General features: G+C 42.1%; 1 protein-coding gene across 1 annotated transcript in view; it reads left to right on the forward strand.

Annotated features, from left to right (window-relative positions):
- The window catches only part of Slc9a9 (solute carrier family 9 member A9), a 539,646-nt gene that overhangs the window by 123,483 nt on the left and 397,097 nt on the right, over positions 1 to 19,066 (forward strand). Inside the window, exon 5 of the mRNA XM_021206677.1 lies at positions 8,795 to 8,910. Within this exon, the coding sequence (XP_021062336.1) occupies positions 8,795 to 8,910 (116 nt within the window). The remainder of the gene's footprint in view (positions 1 to 8,794; positions 8,911 to 19,066) is intronic.

Below are 19,066 nucleotides of genomic sequence, written 5' to 3' on the forward strand. Positions count from 1 at the left end.
CACACACACACACACACACACACAGGTTTGAGTGAAATTACAGCTGTAAATTTGTGGTGATATGCTCCCCTAAAAGTCACACGTTATCTAACAAAACCCCCAGTAGCAAGCATGAGAATCTTCCTTTCCATTTTTGTCTAGAGGAGTCCAAGAGACTCCTAGAACAGTACAGGACATTGCTCTTTCCCTTGGTCATCTTGCAGAAGTTGAAGATACGTTGATTTCATACTTCAGGCACTGGGTTCTGATGATTTGAGCTGGAGCTGACTAGAATGCTTCCTCTATGAAGGCCAGTTTTCATCACCACAGAAGACCATGTGCTGAGGGGGGAGGGGTATACTCAGTAGTCCTACTGAGCTATGATGCCTGAGAGCCACAACAATGGCCAGCATGGCAAGAGATCCCTAAGGATGCAACAATGACTTAGCTGTAACCAACAGAAGTCCTTGGACCAAAGCCCCACTTAACGGGAGGAAAGTCATGCCTGGTGCTGGAAATCTAGCCAACTACATTGTGGTCAGTGAGGTCATGGATTTTAGAGAATCTACTCTTGTCACATTCCTCAACCAGTATTGTTCTTAACTGTATTCAAAACATCTGTACTCATAGTGTAGGTAAGTGTAGATCTCACACCTCTTCAAAATAGAGGCTTATTTTTCAGCAGCAGAAAACCACAACTAGTAAAAATGTATAGCAACTCCTGATGGTAGCGTGCTCAGCCCTAATTGATACACCTACAAAATGGTACCACACCTAAGACTTAGGGAGCATTGCATAAAGAAAGAACGGAAAGATTGTGAGCAGGGGCTGGAGGACCAGGGAGTCTGATAGGAGCTTGTTCCTTCTAGGTATGACGGGGAAGAGACCACCCTGTAAAATCTCAACCACATGGCCAACTAAACAAGGCCTGAGCAATTCTAACATCAGCTGGCATCCCAACATAGATGGTGGCTGGGGGTGCCCCATATCCCTACCCTTAGACGAAGTGTTATAAGTAGTTAACTGCTGAGAGAGGGAAATTAGTTTTTCCTAGGAATGAGTCTCCTGATTGGTTATCCAATACCAAATAGTTAGCCCTAACCCATAAACATGCTGGTAATACTAAATGAACCCAGCTGGTTTTATTAATATGGTTATTCATTTACATGTATCTATAACAATAATGATTAAAGACAAGGCATGGGCTTAGGGTGCATGGAGGGTTACCAGTAGGAGAAAAATATGATGTAATTATATTTTAATTAAAGAAAAATAATAAAGAGAATTTGTAAGTGGAAATCAACACAGGATAAGCCTATCTGGTGTCCCAGTAGTAAGTGGCAGATAGTAATGGTTCTAAGATTACCAATGGTTGGGTTTTGTTTGTCCATGAGAGTTTCTTTTGTTTTGTTTATTTGTTGTTTTGTTTTGTTTTTTTTTCTATGTCAAGAAGAGACTGCCTTGAAAACAAAAGGATTTACAGTTCAGAAAAGCAATCAGAAGTTGGGCAGCCCACATAGCCCAGGAACCCTGGGAACAATATCCTTACCTGGATACACCATTTAGGTGCATAGTATGGCAGCTGTTGCTCACAGCCCGCCCAGAGCCCTCAAAGACACCTGCTTCTCTGTTAACTTGAACCGTATCTCTCATGGTCACATCAGTTTCTTTTCAGTTTTCCTGCTTCAGGTGACGTCTCCCTTCCTGAGGGTAGACATCATGTGTTGGACTAGTTGTATATTTTTTTCCCAGAAGTCAGCAGAGACCTTTATTATAGTAAATGCTTACTCTCTCCATGGGATATAAGAAACAGAGATGAAAGGAAGGGATTGTGAGTTTGACACTCATGAGAGCCACATGGCCCTACAGACACTCAAAGCCATCATCTATATAACTATTTGTATATACAGATACTAAAATCCTGCCATCCAGTGTCCACTGTGCCATCTTAAGCTCCTGATCAGATGAAGCAAAATTGCCATTTTTAAACCTTTCTTTGTGAGTCCCAGTAAGACACGTGCATCTTGAGAGCGTCTTACTCATTTGAAATCAGTTCCAGTCCTACCCCAGCCCTCTGTCTGGAGAAAGATTCAAGTCCCCCCCCCCCAGTCAGCCTCCTAAGAGCTATTTGTCTCATTTCCATTTTTCCAGGTTCTTTCCCACCCACTATGACCTAACTTTATACTCTAATGGCCCTGCATTAATTGGTCCTCTTGACACTGTTCAGCTTCTCTGACCTTATTAAAACATCTCCCTTGTACTCCTGTGACACATACATCTCTGTTGACAGATTCCTGGCCTCTCTGTTTTCTTCATCCTCCTTTAACTTCCTTCAAGTAACCCAAGCCTCAGTCATAGGCCTTCTTCTAATGTGTGTACTTTCTATATTTTTCATCTATAGCCAAGGTTATACTAATGCACCTTAAATAATGGCTCTAAAGTTTGAGTCTTAAGCAAACGTCTCACTGATCTATTTCAGACACCCAACAGTCCGTCTGACTACCCCAGACCCAACATTCCTAAAACTGAACTTTGTAAGATAGAGGTCCCTCAGCTCTCTCCCGGACTCAGAGTTGGGCCTGTGGGCCATCTTTATTTCTCTGTAGAGCTCTTAGCCACCATGTGAATAAAATGAGTTAATGAACTGTTACACCCAAAGTGTAGTCTCCTTGAGAGCAGGAATAATCTACTGATAATTATTTGTTGAATGAAGAGATTTAGTTTCCAAATTATGAATTCCTGGGTAACAAAGTGAATGAAGTTGGCTAGGCAATCCAGTCCCATGCAATATAGGACTATTTGTGAATTCTCCGGTGGGGCTTTAGAAAGGAAAGTATACTCCAGTAAAAACAAAGGGTGAGGTTGAAACCTCTATAGCACACAGATAAATACATAGGAAAAGATGTTTACTCAAAGGGAAACATTTAGGCACAGGATTCGGAAAGGCATGGCCTGAAGACACAGCTTAGGGGTTAAGAGTGGGTGTTGCTCTTCCAGACAACCTGAGTTTGTTTTCCAGCACCCACATTAAGTGGTCCACAACTGTCTATAACTACAGATCGATGGTGCCCAACATCTTCTTTAAGACTCAGTAGGTCCCTGTGCTCATGTGCACATATGCAAATCAAACACACACACACATACACACACACACACACATACACACACACACACACACACACACGCACGCATGTGCGCACGCGCACACACACACACACACACACACAATTATAAATGAATCTTTAATAAATATTTCAGAGATTTCAGGTGCACCTTGATTCTGGGGTGTGTGAACCCAAGCTTCCCTTACTAGTGAGTGAATTCCATGTAGTTCCCTACTTCTTGTGCTCAGGTAAATGCACGATCCTTTAGAAGATTGCAAATAAGCCACACTTCCCTTCCTTAGCCATTAAAAATTCAATGCAAAAATCTGCCTTTCTTGGTGTTGCAGACAACAGCTTGGTGATGGTTATTTTCTAATAAAACAAAAAAAGAGAGAGATTTTTTTTTTAAGATACCAAGATAAAAAGGACGTGTTTTGAAATTAACCAAGCAACTGAATGTTCTGGAACTTTTTGTTTTGAAACATTCTCTCAGCATGCCTTCAGGTATACAGCTTAGAGAATCTGAGACAAGCTGAAGAAATTTAAAATCAGTAAATGCTTCATGAACACCCAGGAAAGTGAGAACATTGAGCATTTCCCCAAATTCCCTTGCCTAGTGCGCCCCACTAGAGTGAGTGACATACTGCCCTTTGTTTCTCTTCTGAGTGTCATAGATTCCCAACCCCGTGGTCCCCGTAGCACCTATATGCCACTATCCATAGCATAGCACTAAGTTGGCATCACACTTCTTGAGGAAACTCAAGTTGAAATCAGAGTTATCAACAGTTGTGCGTCTGATGGGGCAGCTCCTGTCACTGTTCACCACTCACCTCAAGGGTCACTAATTTCAGTGACCCCCCCTAGCAACCTCTGTCTCAGGTTGGCCATTCTGAGCCACCTGAAAGGCGTTCTGTGAAGGGCCAACAGGAATTCTGTGGAAATATGTGGCTGCCAGTGAGTTAACGTTTTAGCCTCTGAGTTAACATATTCATAACTAATTGTCTTATTAACAACGCAGCAGCGACAATAATGTGCAGATATACAAATAGCAAAGCAAGAATAACTGATTACAGTTAGCAGTGATAGTGACCGTTGTTGGATCAGTAAGAGTGAAAATGGGCAAACTGCGTACATACTGTGCTGCGAACAGTTTTTGGAGATTTTCTTTTCCCATTGTTTTAATTAATTAATTATGTTAATTCAAGGAAGTAACTATGATTTTAATTGCTTTATGTTCAGCTGGAGTAAATTTGTAATCTACATTGTTAAAGCAAATGTGTGTGCACGCCCCCACCCACACACAGATTTCAAAAGTGTTCCAAAGCCATTGAAAAGCTGTGTTAAGTGTTAGCGCCTGTCCACCCAGATTCAACTCAGCAGACTCTCATTTGTGTGACTATTTAACCTCTGTGACTCTTGATTGTCTCATTCGTGAAGGGGATAATTATAATACCTTCCTCAGAGAACCATGAGGATTAAATAGCACAATGACTGCCTATTGTCTGTAACAGAACTCGCTAATGTCCATTATTGTTTGTTTCTACTATGGTTATTATATTAAAAGAATCAGGAAAATGCAGGAAAGCAAAAGAAAAGTTCACATTTAATTCCTTTTATGTAACTGCTATTAACACTCTCAATGGATCCTATGCTGTTCAAGTTTGCTTTCTATTGCTGTGAGATAGACCATGACCAAAAAGCACCTTTGGGAGGTGTAGGGCTGAAGCAGAGTGCTAGAGGTGAATGTTCGGGTGTGGGGTGGTCAGGGAGTGGGGTGTGGGTGCTTCCATCTTACTGGGGAAGGGAGGAAGTGAAGAAAAAACAGACAGATGGATGCAGGGATAGAAAGCTGGAATCAGGGGGCTAGACCCTCAGACAGAAAAACTGCAACCCCCAGAAGCCCAGCATGGACCAGGGAAGCAGTGTTCAGGTTGTAAACACCCAGTACAAAACTATGGTGGACATTTTCTGCACACACTATCAATACCAACAGCCAGACACACCCGTCAACCCAAGGAAGGCTTCATCACTTCATTCTAAGTTGTATCTGCAGAAGGCTTTGCCATTCCCACAGGGTTGAGGTCCTTGCTATGGCTGCGTATCATACACATCACACGTACAACAACCTCCTACCCTCAGGGCTTCCTCCACTCCTCACCAATAACAACAGCCAGGTCACACCCGAGACGATAAGCATCCAAGACTCTGTGCTTGAGGATAGCCACCTGAACATTTGGACAAGTCCCAGACTAGCTATGTCTTGCTGGAGAGGTGGCCAGCAGTTACTCAGTCCACAAGGTGGGGGGCCTCAGTATTCCCAGTCTGGTGCTAGAAGCCTGGGATGTTCCTGAAGAGCCACTGGTCCCCCATCCAAGACGGAAGCTTGAAAGTGCATGTTCTGTTATCAGGGAAGGCACAAGCGGTGCTGGCAGCTATGGAGTGGATCCCTTCAGTGGCAGGAAGGAAGGGAGCCATGGCAACAGAGGATGCTCTTCCTTTTGATGTACCCTTTCTGATCAGGGTGTGAGCTGCTGTACACCAATCAAGGCGATTCCTCAGGAGAGGTTCCCTATTAAGTGGATTTTAATTTGTGACAAGTTAACATAAGAACTAATCACCGTAGAAGAAAGGGGTCTATGTGGCTCATATGTCCATGTCGTCTTTCATTAGTGAGGGGAGTTGGAGCAGGAACCGGGAGGCAGGAACTGACACAGAAACCATAGAGGAATGGTGTTCACTGGCTTGCTTTCCATGGCCTGCTCGGTTTGCTTTTATATTACCCAGAATCACATGATCAGGGGGTGGCACCTCTAATAGTAGGCTGGGGTCCCCACATCAATTAGTAGTAATCAAGAAAATTCTCCCACAGACTTGCTTCTAAGCCAAGATGATGGAAACATTTCTCAACTGAAGTATCTTCTCCCCAGATGAGCCTGGCCTGTGTTAAAACCTAGCCAGGACATAGGCTTGCAGGTTTTCTGCTTGAACTCATGCCAGCATTCACTCAACTTCATAATTTTTAAATGTATTATTTATTAAATTTCAATAGTAAATTTTCTGTGTCTTAGCTCGATCTCACTGTGGATCCACTCAGTAACTTAATCAGAGGATGCTGTTAGCCTCAAGTGTCTAGTGATACTCTGTCACTGCCCCTTGGACTGTCTAGAGCAGTGGTTCTCAACTTGCAGGTTGTAACACCTTTAGGAGTTAAACAGCCCTTTCACAGGGTTTCATATCATATACTCTGCATATCAGATATACACATTATAATTCCTAACAATAGCAAAATTACAGTTATGAAGTAGCAACAAAAATAATTTTATGGTTGAGGATCACCACAACATGAGGAACTCTACTAAAGAGTTGAGAACCTCTGCTTAAGAGTGATTATTTGATGGCTTGTCTCAGGGTCCATTGCATTAGATGGCTTATCAGTATAGTGGAAAACATTAAAGCCATCCTTCCAATAACACATTATGGTGACTAAAATCCCCAGCGTTGGAACCAGGCTGTCTCAATTCAAGCCTAAGTGTCCTGTTTAATTGGCCGTGTTAAGCAGGGTCTCTGCATCACACTGTGGTCGCTTTTCTCAGGTGTCAATAGATAGTGTCAACCTTACAGGATCGACTGCGGATAAAGTTAATTAAAGCATGGGAAGAGGCAGAAACTGTAAACAAATGTTTCCCCGTCTCCACCTTTGTGAGAAACTGTAAGCAGTTCCCTGAGAGTGTCAAGAGCATCATCGGACACCAGACATCCTCGCAAGGCTCCATGGGCCATTGTTGCTACCCTAGTTGATGAACAATGTACTGAGGGTTAGACAGGTTTAATAATACCTTGAAATCATATATGTGTGTGTGTGTGTGTGTGTGTGTGTGTGTGTGTATGTGTGTGTGTGTGTCTTGAATGTGACAGTGACTGCTTAAATGGAGCTCTGTTTGAAATATTCCCCTAATGAGGTAGTTCTCCTAAGAGAATTAAAAGTGTCTGTATGACTGTTGAGATCCTTACACCCTAATACCTGATATTTAGCCATTTTTCAGCCATACTCACTGCCTCAGCACGTTTTAAACACGAAACTGTAAGTGCATGTGAGAGTTTCAATATATGTCTGGAGATTGGATGGTCTGCAGTTTCTAAAGACTATTACTGATTTTTAGATTATACTGGTTTGTAGGCATGATTTGCTGTGCTACATTTGGTAATCTTTTTATCAGTTAATTTATCTATTCACTTTACATCCCAATATCACCCCACCCCTCTCCTCCCAGTACCTTCTCACGTAGATCCCTCCCCACCTGCCTTCTCCTCTGAGAAGGGGGAGCCCCCTGGGGTGTTCTGTGTAGTTGTCACATTGTCCCCCCCTCCATCCCCCCTCACTCCAGCACATCAATTCACTGCAGGACTAGGCACATCCTCCCCCAATGATGGCAGACAAGGTGGCCCAGCTAGGGGAACAGGATCCACAGGCAAGCAACAGATTCAGGGGCAACAGATTCAGGGGCAGCCCCCTTTCAGTTGTGGGGGAATGAAGACCAAACTGCACTTTTGCTATATATATGCAGGAGGCCTAGGCCCAGCCCATGCTCATTCTTTGTTTGGTGGTTCAGTCTTTGGGAGACTCCCTCCCTACCCCCCCCCCCCAATCTCTGTCCTCTTCAGGTCACTCAGTTCTCCCCCCAACTCTTCCACAAGATTCCCTGAACTCCACCTAGTGTTTGACTATGGGTCTTTGTATCTGTTTCCATTGGCTACTGGGTAGAGCCTCTCAGAGGACAGTTATGCTAGGTTCCTGTCTGCAAACGTAACAGTATCATTAATAGAGTCAGGAATTGGTTCTTGCCCATGGGGTGGATCTCAATTTTGGCCAGTCATTGGTTCGTCATTCCCTCCATCTCTGTTCTATGCTTATCCCAGCACATCTTGTTGGCAGGAAACATTTTGGGTGGAAAGTTTTGTGTGCAGGTTGCTGTCTTTATCCCTCCTCTGGGAGTCCTGCCTGGCTACAGGAAGTGCCCACTTCAGGATTTATCTCCCTCACTGCTAGGAGTCTCAGCAAAAGTCACCCTCATAGCACTCTGGGGCCTCTTCCTCTCCTTCCCCCTTCCCAAATCTTTGGGATGTTGTAGAGATGCCCTCAACAACCACCTCTGATTTCTGTTCTCCCCTCCTTGTTCTCCCTACACTTGGCACCACTGCTCCCCCCCTCTTCTCTGCCACCCAGTTTTCTCTCTCCATCCACTTTAAATGTCATCCTGAGTGAGGTAACCCAGACCCAAAATGATATGCATGGTACATAGCCATTTATAAGTGGATATTAGCTATGAAGTATAGGATAACCACACTAAAATCCACAGAACCAAGAAACCAAATAACAAGGAGGGCCCAAGGGAGGCCAGGTGAATCTTTCTCAGTACTAGAAATAAAATAGATATGGTTTGACATTTTTTTTTATGCATCCTTGAAGCTTACTTTACTTTGAATAGCATATGCTAGCAAATGCTCTGTTAACCATTGGCTAGGTGAATGGATTGATATTCAGTGAAAATATCGTTCAAAGCTGAGAGATCAATAGTAGCCATGGGTAGAAAGGATGGTGATGGTTTATGCATGATACATACCCAGAAGACACGGGAGAATGTTCTCTGAGACAGCATGGATTCACATAGATGCAGCTCGATGTTTAAAGGCCTTCCGTTTCTCTTTTACAGGTTAATTATGTACGGCTTTGTGAAAGCCATGGTGCACACTGGCCAGCTGAAGAGCGGAGACTTCCACTTCACTGACTGCTTGTTTTTTGGTTCACTGATGTCTGCTACAGATCCAGGTAACTGTTCAAATAATGCTTTTCTTTCTTTGAAGAGTCAAACATTTAAATTGATGGTTTCTCCACAGGCCATCATTTTTGTCTCCCTGGTAATAATTCTTCATTCCTCATCATAGGCTGTTGACACATCTGTAAGTGAATTAAATAAAACGTCAAGAAAGAAAAGGAAAAGCAATAGGCAATAACAGACAGATCCCGAGAAACTGGTCAGAAAGCAGTCTCCATGCCAGAAGGGACTTGTTTAAGGACATTATTGCTTCTCTCAAATTAGAACCAGTCTGCAATGTTGTCCTTAAGTTTGTCTCTATTCAACACATCTTCTTTCAGAAATTATCTGTTCAATTAATTAGTTTATACTTAAAAAAAAATTGTTTACCATGGAACTCTTAAAGTTCATCAAAGATAGGGATCAGAGAAAAGAGGACTGCCATCTAGCTTTTTAGTGGCCCCAAACGAGCACATGTCTCCCATCTGTTCCAGTTTATTATGATTGTATTGCATTAAAGTGAATTTCAAGTGCCATATTTGGTACGTAAGTACCCTGAAAGTGACTGCCATTATAGAACTGACAACTATTCGAGGTCATGACTTAATAATCTGAAACCTCCAGTGTTTAAATATCCTTAGTTCACTTGTTCTTGCCATTACTGGTTTGTTAGTAGTCTATAGAAATCATATCCAAAGACGACACATAATACCCTGCTGTGCCTCCTGAGCTACGTTTAAACTTAAGATCTCCTCCGTCGGCTATGCTGTTTATTTGTTGCTTAGAGAATCAGCGATAGTGTCACGAGTAAACTGAGCATGTCCCTTAACATGTCCCTGTGTGTCCAATGCTTCTTATGGCTAAAGTTAGAGGCTTAATCAGAATCAGGGTCAAATTTTTTATCATGATTCCTTTACGAATGATGCTGGGAATATCCCATCAGAAGGCAAGTGGTGACTGGCAATTCTGCTGTCAGCTTAGGCATCATCCCCAGGAATTGGCATTCTAGCAAAGACTACCAGAATGTACCTGAGGGTGAACGAAATGAGTTTCTTACATGAGACAATGAAAGAGAATGCTCACTGAGGGTGGGGTGGGGATAGGGGTGCTTGCTAGGTTCATGTCAACTTGACATAAGCTGGAGTCATTAAAGAAGAGACAGCCTCAACTGAGGACAAAAAAAAAAAAAAAAAAAAAAGTCTCCTTGAGATTGGGCTATAGGCAGGCAAGGCCATAGGACATTTTAATTACTGATGGATGGGGGAGGGCCCAGCATATTGTTGGTAGGGGGTTGCTTCTAGGCTGGTGGTCCTGGGTTCTATAAGAAACCAGGCCAAGAAAGCCACGAGGAGCAAGCCAGTAAGGAGCACTCCTCCATGGCCTGTCGGAGGTCCTTCCCTGACGTCCTTTGATGATGAACAGTGATGTGGAAACAGGAGCCAAATCAACCTTCCCTCCTCAAGTTGCTTTGCTCCTGGTCTTTCACCAGAGCAGTAGCAACCCTAAGACAGCAGGGAGCAATGGGTTGTCTCCAGGGGTGTGATGAGGGACAGGCTTATGACGGGACATGGGTTTCCATTTGTGATATTTAGAGAAGGTTTAAGGGGTAAGGACATAACTCTGGATTAGATATATCAGGAAGTAAAAGTAATTCCATATAATCCACTCGGTTGTGTCTTATCTTAAAGGGGAAGACCAGACTAAGCCTAATCTATAATTGATAAAGAAGCGATTTCCTTCTTCCTGGTTAGAATAGGAGATGTTAGAATTTGGCTTGGATAAAACTCATTGTGTTTAGGGAAGATGATGTAGCTGTCTTGTTTTGTGGTAACCAGCCTGGTTACAGAGTGACCTTGCTTGAGGTTGTTCTTTGGAACTGTTTATGTTCAACAGGGGACCGGAGCAGCCAACACCTCCTGACCAGTCGTGCTGACATCAAGTGGGTTATAGTTGCATATTCTTAGGCTCAACCTCAGACCTCAGAATCTAACAGTGAACTTAGCTAATTCATAGGTACAGACAGTTTTACAAGCTCTCTTGCAGTTCCCTGTCGATGATGGGCTGCTCCCATTGATGGTTACCATTTAATCCAGTGTAGTCTCCTCAAAAAAGTTTCCCAGTTCAACTGCACAGTGTAATAGCAACAAACAAGAGCCAAGCAAGACAAATGATTGATAATTTCCTCTAACTTATTAAATAATGTGTTGTTTCCATGCCATCCTCTACACGTTGCCACCAAAGCAGGTTTTTAAAATACATCTTTCTGAATGCATGGATTTTAACATAATAGTTATATTTCAATCTATGCTGGTTAGACTTTTTTATGATTAAAACATTCCTTTTTTTAAAGAAGGAAGTTTTTCATGTTTCTCCTGTATCCTTTCAACATGACCCTAGTGATCTTTGATAAACCTTTTGCATTTGAATAGATCTAATATTCCAGCCTTATCATCTATGACTTCTATCCCTCAATTTAAAAATTAGCCATCTCTCTAAGGAGCCTCAGTTCTTTCAAGAAGAAAATTTGTTTAAGGACAAATTTTGCTACTAAGTGCTTTCATTACCATTGTATAGGTCACTCTTTTTAGACCATCTGTGCTTATGCAGATATATCATAAATTCATTAAAGCCATACCATAAATTGATTAAAATTATACCATAAATTCATTTTAATATATTCAGCTCACTTTTAGGATTATAGAAATTTTATTATGATGCCTTGAATTTTAATGTACATTTGCAGTTTTTCTGCCTCTTTTTTCCTCCAGCTGAATTAATAGAATTTCTACTTGCTTAAAACATACATTCTCAAAATTATCTCACATACATTATTGCTAAAAATATAACAACTGAAAATGGCTTAAGATTTCATGTGGTTATTTTTAGCTGTTGCATATACCCCACTTGGGATGCAGTTAAAAGTTTTTGTTTTTAAATCACTTGAAATGATTCCAATGTGTGGTTAAGCCTCAAGTCCATCACATGTTCTTCCAGTTCAGTGTGCTTTTTTTCTTTGTTTTTATTTTAAAATTGGATTAAATATCTCAAGGATTCAAAACAAAACAAAAAAACATATTGGGATGGGGGTAGAGAGCCTAGCTGCTGTCCCTGTCTGCTCTGCCCTAACTTTTGAGACATTTGGTAGTTGTTGGGTTAAATTTCTGTTCTTAAATTTAGGTTCACACGCAAACATAACCACCCTCTAGTATATACTGTTATACTGACTCTGTGTCTTAGTTTTGTCTAATTAACAGCATGTTTTAGACATTGGCAGCATCTAAAGATTTCTCTTGCTCCCTTTCATAGCTACAGAACAGGCCACTCTTTAGTCAATCTGCTATCAATGGGCGTTTGAAGGTGTTTTCTTGTGCTTTAAATTAGTAATCGTGACGCAATTAGCAGCTCTTAAGTTAACAGCTTTTCATGTGTTTCCAGTGTGTCTTTGATATTGATTTCTAGAAATAAATATTCCTAGATACTAGAATTCTCCCCTGAACTGTGTACCAGTTTGCATTCAGCTTCTGCTCTGTGGAGGTTTATTTTCCTCAAAGACACGTCAAGGCAAATTTAGGATTCCCCATTGGCGAGGGGATTTACATCTTCCTGTGGTCTGCCCAAGTATCTTTCTTACTATGAGTAAGACTGGAACATTTATGTTAAGGGGATATAAGAAGGGTCTCTGCCCGCCCCCACCCTCTGGTTTGGAACCCATGGTGTAGATGAGAGAATCAGATCCATGTGGTATAAAGACAGCTCCACCCCCTGGGAGAGGGGTAACTTAGTTATCCCATCACTGCTGGGAGATTCCACACTCCATAACATGCCCCCAGGGAATGCAGAGGTGGCCTGGCAACTGCTAGAAGTGTGAGCTCAAGGGAAAGGATTTCATCCTTAGTGATTTTCGAGCTATACCCTTCAGCTAAATATGAATATTCTGCCTTTCAGTGGTGGGTCAAATTTCAGGTCACCTTTACCTATATGCGTGTGTCAGAAAGCACCTCATGCATTGTATCTCAATTCTGAGTTTATTGCTACTGCCTGAGTGTGCTGAATTCTGGCAGACTCAAGCATGTCCGAGTGTGGCCAAGTTTGTTCCTTTACTGGTGATATTCCCAAGGTTATGTTTTCACATCACAGAAAACTAGCTAAAATGGAGTTGTTGTTGTTTTTTTTTTTTTGGGGGGGGGTGGGAATCCAGCCTAGTAAATGGCTATTTACCTGCCTTGTGTCAAGTGGCTAAGTGGATGAGTCCTTTAAAATGGAACATTGGCTTGCAGCCAGGAGGAGAACCCAGAGCGAGTCCACCTTCTGTGTCTGGCAAGCACAGCTCTGTGACTTTGTGTAGCCGCTTCAGCTCCTTAGATTTCACAGGCTCCTGCAGGTGGAAGATATGCAATCTTCTGCCTTCCCGCCTCAGAGGCAGACACTGTCTCTTCATCTGTAAAAGGGAAAGTTATGACTCCGGCTCTCACGGCTCTTCCAGCTCTGATGGCGTGGTGTGATTCTTATTTCTGTGAGATTTCTTTTAAAAATAAACTTGAGTTTTAAAGAAACTAGAAAAAAATCAACCCAAGACCAGCTGGCTTGAGAGTTTGAGGTTCTCACCGCAGTCAGCAAATGCTGCCATGATTTCTGATAGCAGAAGCCTGTAGCATATAAGCAGGAGCCCTGGGTTCTCCTCCTTTACCGAGAACTAATTGTTATATTAAAACACATTGAACCCACTCTCTGCTAAATTGGTGTAATTTAAGGTCTTCAATAACCTTAAAACACATAGTTAATCTTACCCCACAATTATTCATTTATTGCCTAAATTCTCATGACTCACTAATTTATAAAAGAGAACCTGTGCTCTCGGGGCTTGGTGTGTCTTGGCCTTCTGTAAATGAATCCTTTCCCGACTAGCTGTATCCAAGCCAGGGGTCATTACCTACCCATATGTATCTGTTAGAGAAACTCGCCTGGCTTTACGGCTTCCTGCCATTGCAGACTCTCTCCAGCTAGTTTGGTTTGCGCCAGCTCGTGAATCTCCTAGTTTAGCTAGGAGGATTTGACCATAATTTGATTAATTTCATGTCACCAGTGAGACACTTGCTGCTACTGGGACAGTGAGGGTATAACTAGGGTCAGACCCTGAGACAGTGCGGGCAAGACAGAAGGGTCCAAGAGCATCTGTTCAATCTGTGAGTCAGCTTTCCTTCAGGTAAATTCAGAATAAATGGATCAAAAAGATGGGCAAAGACACAGAAATTTAAATTCAGTACCAAAAGGCCCCAGCGTGGGGGCTTGCCTTAATAATCCCACTTTCAGGCCTTCAGGTAGTGAAGCCCGTGAGGAAACCTTCTACTATTCTCTCTTCCTGGCTCATCCTTCACTGACTTGGGACACTTTGGCAAATTTAGAATATCCAAGATAATGATTTTGACTACGAAGATCTAAATGCCCTTACAGGCAGGCAGGTAAGATACAGGAGGGGCCTTTAAGGACTGTGAGGAGACATTGAGCCCCCAGCTGAGCCACATGCCTTGAATATGGCTGTTCCTGTGGTCGCCTCATTTGTGCTGTTGCTCTTCCCACTCTACCTTCTTCGAGGTCTCTGCTTGAGTGTCACCTCTGAGGCAGTGTTAACTGTGCCCAGCCTCTCACCCTAAGCACCTCCAGATGCTGTTCCCTCAATCCACTTGTGTCAATAGCACTTACCTCTAACAATCAGCTCAGTCATTTTGATTGATCTACTTATTTTGGCCTGCTGCCTAAGTACGAGGGCTTCTAACTTGTCTTTTAAAGCTAATACATCTAGTGTCATGGGCTGTAATAAATTAATGGATATGTTTGTAGAAGAAACTGTAAGAGCCAAGTCTGGAGCAATGAAAGGAATCTCCTCTGAGTTTGAACATACAGGTTACTGTCAGTAATTAAAATGTCTCATGGCCCTGCCGTGAGGTACAGATCAAACTCAAGGTTAAAACCCTTTTCTCCCTGTTCACCAGATAGGTTAATACTTTTCCTGAGAACACCAAGCCATGGTTTATGGACTTGTAGAAAAGGTCATAGTTATGTAGGTATTTTAGGCTGGATGTTATTCAAAGTAATAGCTTCCTTTAGGAAAAGGAAGGACACCACACATTACACCGTGTATTAAACACTTGCCCAGAGAATTCTAGAAACTCATCCCAGCTTTTGACAAGACTTATCCTTCCTGCAAGGTTCATAGAAAGCTGCTCATGCGAGCACGTGTGAGCTGTGCGTTTTTTGCACCCCATAAATTTCTCTATTTCGTTTTTGGATTCAAATGTCTTCATTTTATAGACTGCAGCTGTACTAAGACTCAAGTACAGCTGCCACACTTTGAGCTCCAGAAGTTTTAGTTCAGGACTCTGTGCTGGAGGGTAAGTGACATCATAGGCTTGCCTGTTTCTCCTAGGAGAAACACTTCAGGCTGTCTTGGATTTGGGTCAAATTAGCTAAGGTGGGGTCTACAGTTTTATTTGTTATACACACGACTACTAAGCACTTAGAATTTGACAGACTCAGTCAATATGTGCTACAAGCATGAATGTGCCCTCTGTTCCAAAGACTTAACACAATAAAGCATCTCATTAGTAATTTTTAAAATAATAATAAAGTTGTTTCTATGGTGCTGAAGAATGAACCCAGTCCCTTAAGCATGCCAGAAAGATGTTATACCTATGAATATACCCATGGGACATAGTTTTAAACATTAATTACATGTTTAAATATTAGTCATTTACTATTGAGTTAACCAAATATGCTATTAAAATTAATTTTATCTGTTTTTTTTTACTTATTTTTAAAATATGACCACTAAAACCAGGAAAATTACGTGTGGCTTCCATTACCCTATTGGACAGTGCTTCAATAGAGCAATGTCAAAGGGGAATGTTGTAAGACAAATATATGATCCTTAATAAAAATAGCACAACAATTTAAAATTAAGTAAAAGAATAGGCATGCTTATAGGGTGTGGTGGTGTGAATAAGAATGGCCTCCATAGGCTCATAGATTTGAATGCTTGGTCATTAGGGAGTGGTTCTTCTTGACAGAGATTAGGAGGTGTGGCCTTGTTGGAGCAGGTGTGGCCTTGGAGGAGGAAGTGTGTCACTGGGGGTGGGCTTTTGGGTTTAAAAGGTGAAGACCCAATTGCTTTGTCTCTTCCTGCTGCTAGAGAATCTGGATGTAGAACTCTTAAGCTACTTCTCTGGCACCACGTCTGCCTGTGTGGTACCATGCTTCCTACCAAAGCCATTGACTAAGACACTGGGCACTTGGTGGATTGATTATGGCATTTGCTGAAATACAGATATTTTACATTTTATAAAATTGAACTAATATGTCTGGATTTTCTTTCCAAAATTCCTTTTTCAGTCTCCTTTTTTTTTCCCACTGGATTTACACCCATGCTTCAGAAGCAAAACAAAGAGAAAAGAGTTGCTTTAAATACCATAGATGTGCCTTCTAATCCATAAACACTGCAGCCTCTGGCCGGAGAAAAGGCAGCTTCAGTAACCTCCAGCCCGAGGGTCTCAACTGATCCTCTCCTTAGCAGAACGTAAATAAAAGGTCTAACAGCCTCAGACCCGTGTGTGTGTGTGTGTGTGTGTGTGTGTGTGTGTGTGTGTGTGTGTGTGAAATAACTATTACTGGTTTTAAATATACAGTTTGTCACAAAACTAGCAAATCTGACAATCTATGTTAGCTCCATTTCAAAGTGTATTGAGACATTTGCTGTTCCTGAATTGGATAAACTCAATACCAGAAATAAATGTTTATGTAAAAGAAGTCAATAAAGACATGTATTCAGTTGGAAAAATATAGCCCATAACTTTTCATGAAGTTTAGGGTGTATAGCTAGCTGATGTACATTGTTGGTTTGGTTCTCCAATTAAGCAAGGAAACACACAGAATTCAGTATGATTTATTATTTGTCATTTGTCATCGCTAAATGACATTTAGTGACTATGTGTAAGAAAGTACCCACAGATGCCTCAGAATACAAAGGGCTTGCTGCTATGGACTGCACAATACACAGGTGGCTAATAAATAGAAGAAGAAATGTTGATTCTTGTTTAAGAGCAGTCTACTCGGGGGGATGGGCCCATGCCGAAGTCTGCACTCTACCTGAGCTACATGAGCCTCAGTGTCTCCATTTATTCAATGGGTAATAAGATTTATTTAAAGGTTTGTCTTTGTGAGTAAATGAGCTGATACATGTTTTGGGTTTTTGTTGTTTTGTTTTGTTTTGTTTTTAAAAATTATTATATATAAATTTATTTTTATCCATATATGTTTATCACTGTCTTCAGACACACCAGGAAAGGGCACAAGATCCCATTATAGGTGGTTGTGAACCACCATATGCTTGCTGGGAATTGAACTCAGGACCTCTGGAAGAGCAGTCAGTGCTTTTAACTGATGAGCCATCTCTCCAGCCCCACTGATACATGACTTAACGGTTGTCACTATCTTACAATGACACTGAATGTAGATGCCATGTTGCTGTCACTGTAATCAGATGTTCGTGTTTTTGCTGGGATTTTCTGGCAACAGTGCTGACTTCTTCATCTTTAGTGGGCTCTACCCTGGATAGCTGCTTCCCTTTGAGGGCTGCATGGTTAAAGAAGGAAGTGCTATGTGCAAAATGTGGTGATTTTCCTTTAAGAAACAAGTAACGCTTTCACTTCTGTTTCTACTGATAGATAGAAGATAATGGTTCTTAAAACTAAATTCAGACATTGTCATTAAATTTAGATAGTATCATTCTACCCCCAAGTATCTAGAATCATCTGCAAGCATGAACAAGAGCCTTTATCTTGCAAAAACTTGCCAAAACTTGCCTAGAGTTTGAGGATCCACTGCTATTGTCAAGTAATCTGTCCCCTTTCAGATAGATAATCAGATTGTATTTTCTGTCTGTAATCAGAACCCAAGCATGATCCACAGGTGACTTGTAGGTGCCACACACCCCACCTTCTTTCTTAGTCCGGAGTCACGGCCCCTGACACCAGGTCTTTTGAACTGTTGAAGAAATGAGGTCACTTCTATAGGAGGAAGCTCATTCTGGACTGAACAGTGTGCTCTCTGCTGCCCCACTGTTTCTCTCAGTATGCAGTTCCCTAAGTGATGGTCAGCTTGCCCCTCAAGCTTGTCTCCACAGTTCCCTATGGTCTGAGTATGTTACCTGTAGTGTTTCTGCCTGCACGCTGACCAGCGCCTGTCTGCGTGGGCAGAAAACACCTTGGGGTGGGTTCGTACTGCAGAGCTAATCTTCCTGAAATAAGATGATCTGCAAGAAAGATTATTATGATTTATTGATTACACGCGGGAGAACCCAACCCTCTCCCACGTGCCCCATGTCCCATTGTCTCTGCTGAGTGCATGGCTTAATGGTCCATGTCCCAATCTCTCAATGGCGGAATGGCGTGGTCCTGTCCTCCGCGGAGCTGTGTCCAGAAGGCGGGTCCAATCGAGTAGGCGTGACGACATTAGTGGTTGGTCCAAAGACGAGTGGGCGTTGACAGTGGGCGGTCCGAGGACGCTGTGTTCCAGCTGTTCTGTACTCTGGCTGATCTGGGGAGCAACCCCCAGCGTGCCTGTAAGAGGCACAACGCTGTTTAGAGGGAGGACCCAACAGTTACCTCCATTAGGAAGGACAAAAATGGTATTTGTTTTTTGTAACTTCACCCTTTCTTCGAAATCTTCATCTGTAATTATTCCTGCAATGAAACTATCCTATGTACTTATTCTAAGGTATGCCTTACATATCAAAAAAGATTTTACAGATACCCTCTGGACTCTTGTTCAAAGAAAAACCCATAAACACATTTCCACTATAAACATGCATTCAATGTACCCATACAGACACCATTGCATCTAAAATACTAACAGCAATGTTTGTGGTAGGTGAAGTAATGGCCCTGCAAAGCCCTAGTCCCCAGAACCTATTAACACAATTGCATTAACTTTCTTGGCTCAAGAGATTTTGAATATGTGATTAAGTTAAGAATCTTGAGTTGAGGAAATTATGCTATCTCACCACATGGGACTTTACAAATTGAAGCCCCTCCCTGGCATTGATTGGAGAAGATAGTGTGAAAAGGCCTTGGAAGATACAATGTTGCTGCTGAAGATAGAGGAAGGGTATGGTCATCC

Source organism: Mus pahari, chromosome 10, assembly GCF_900095145.1.
Source record: "Mus pahari chromosome 10, PAHARI_EIJ_v1.1, whole genome shotgun sequence".
Lineage (NCBI taxonomy): Eukaryota > Metazoa > Chordata > Mammalia > Rodentia > Muridae > Mus > Mus pahari.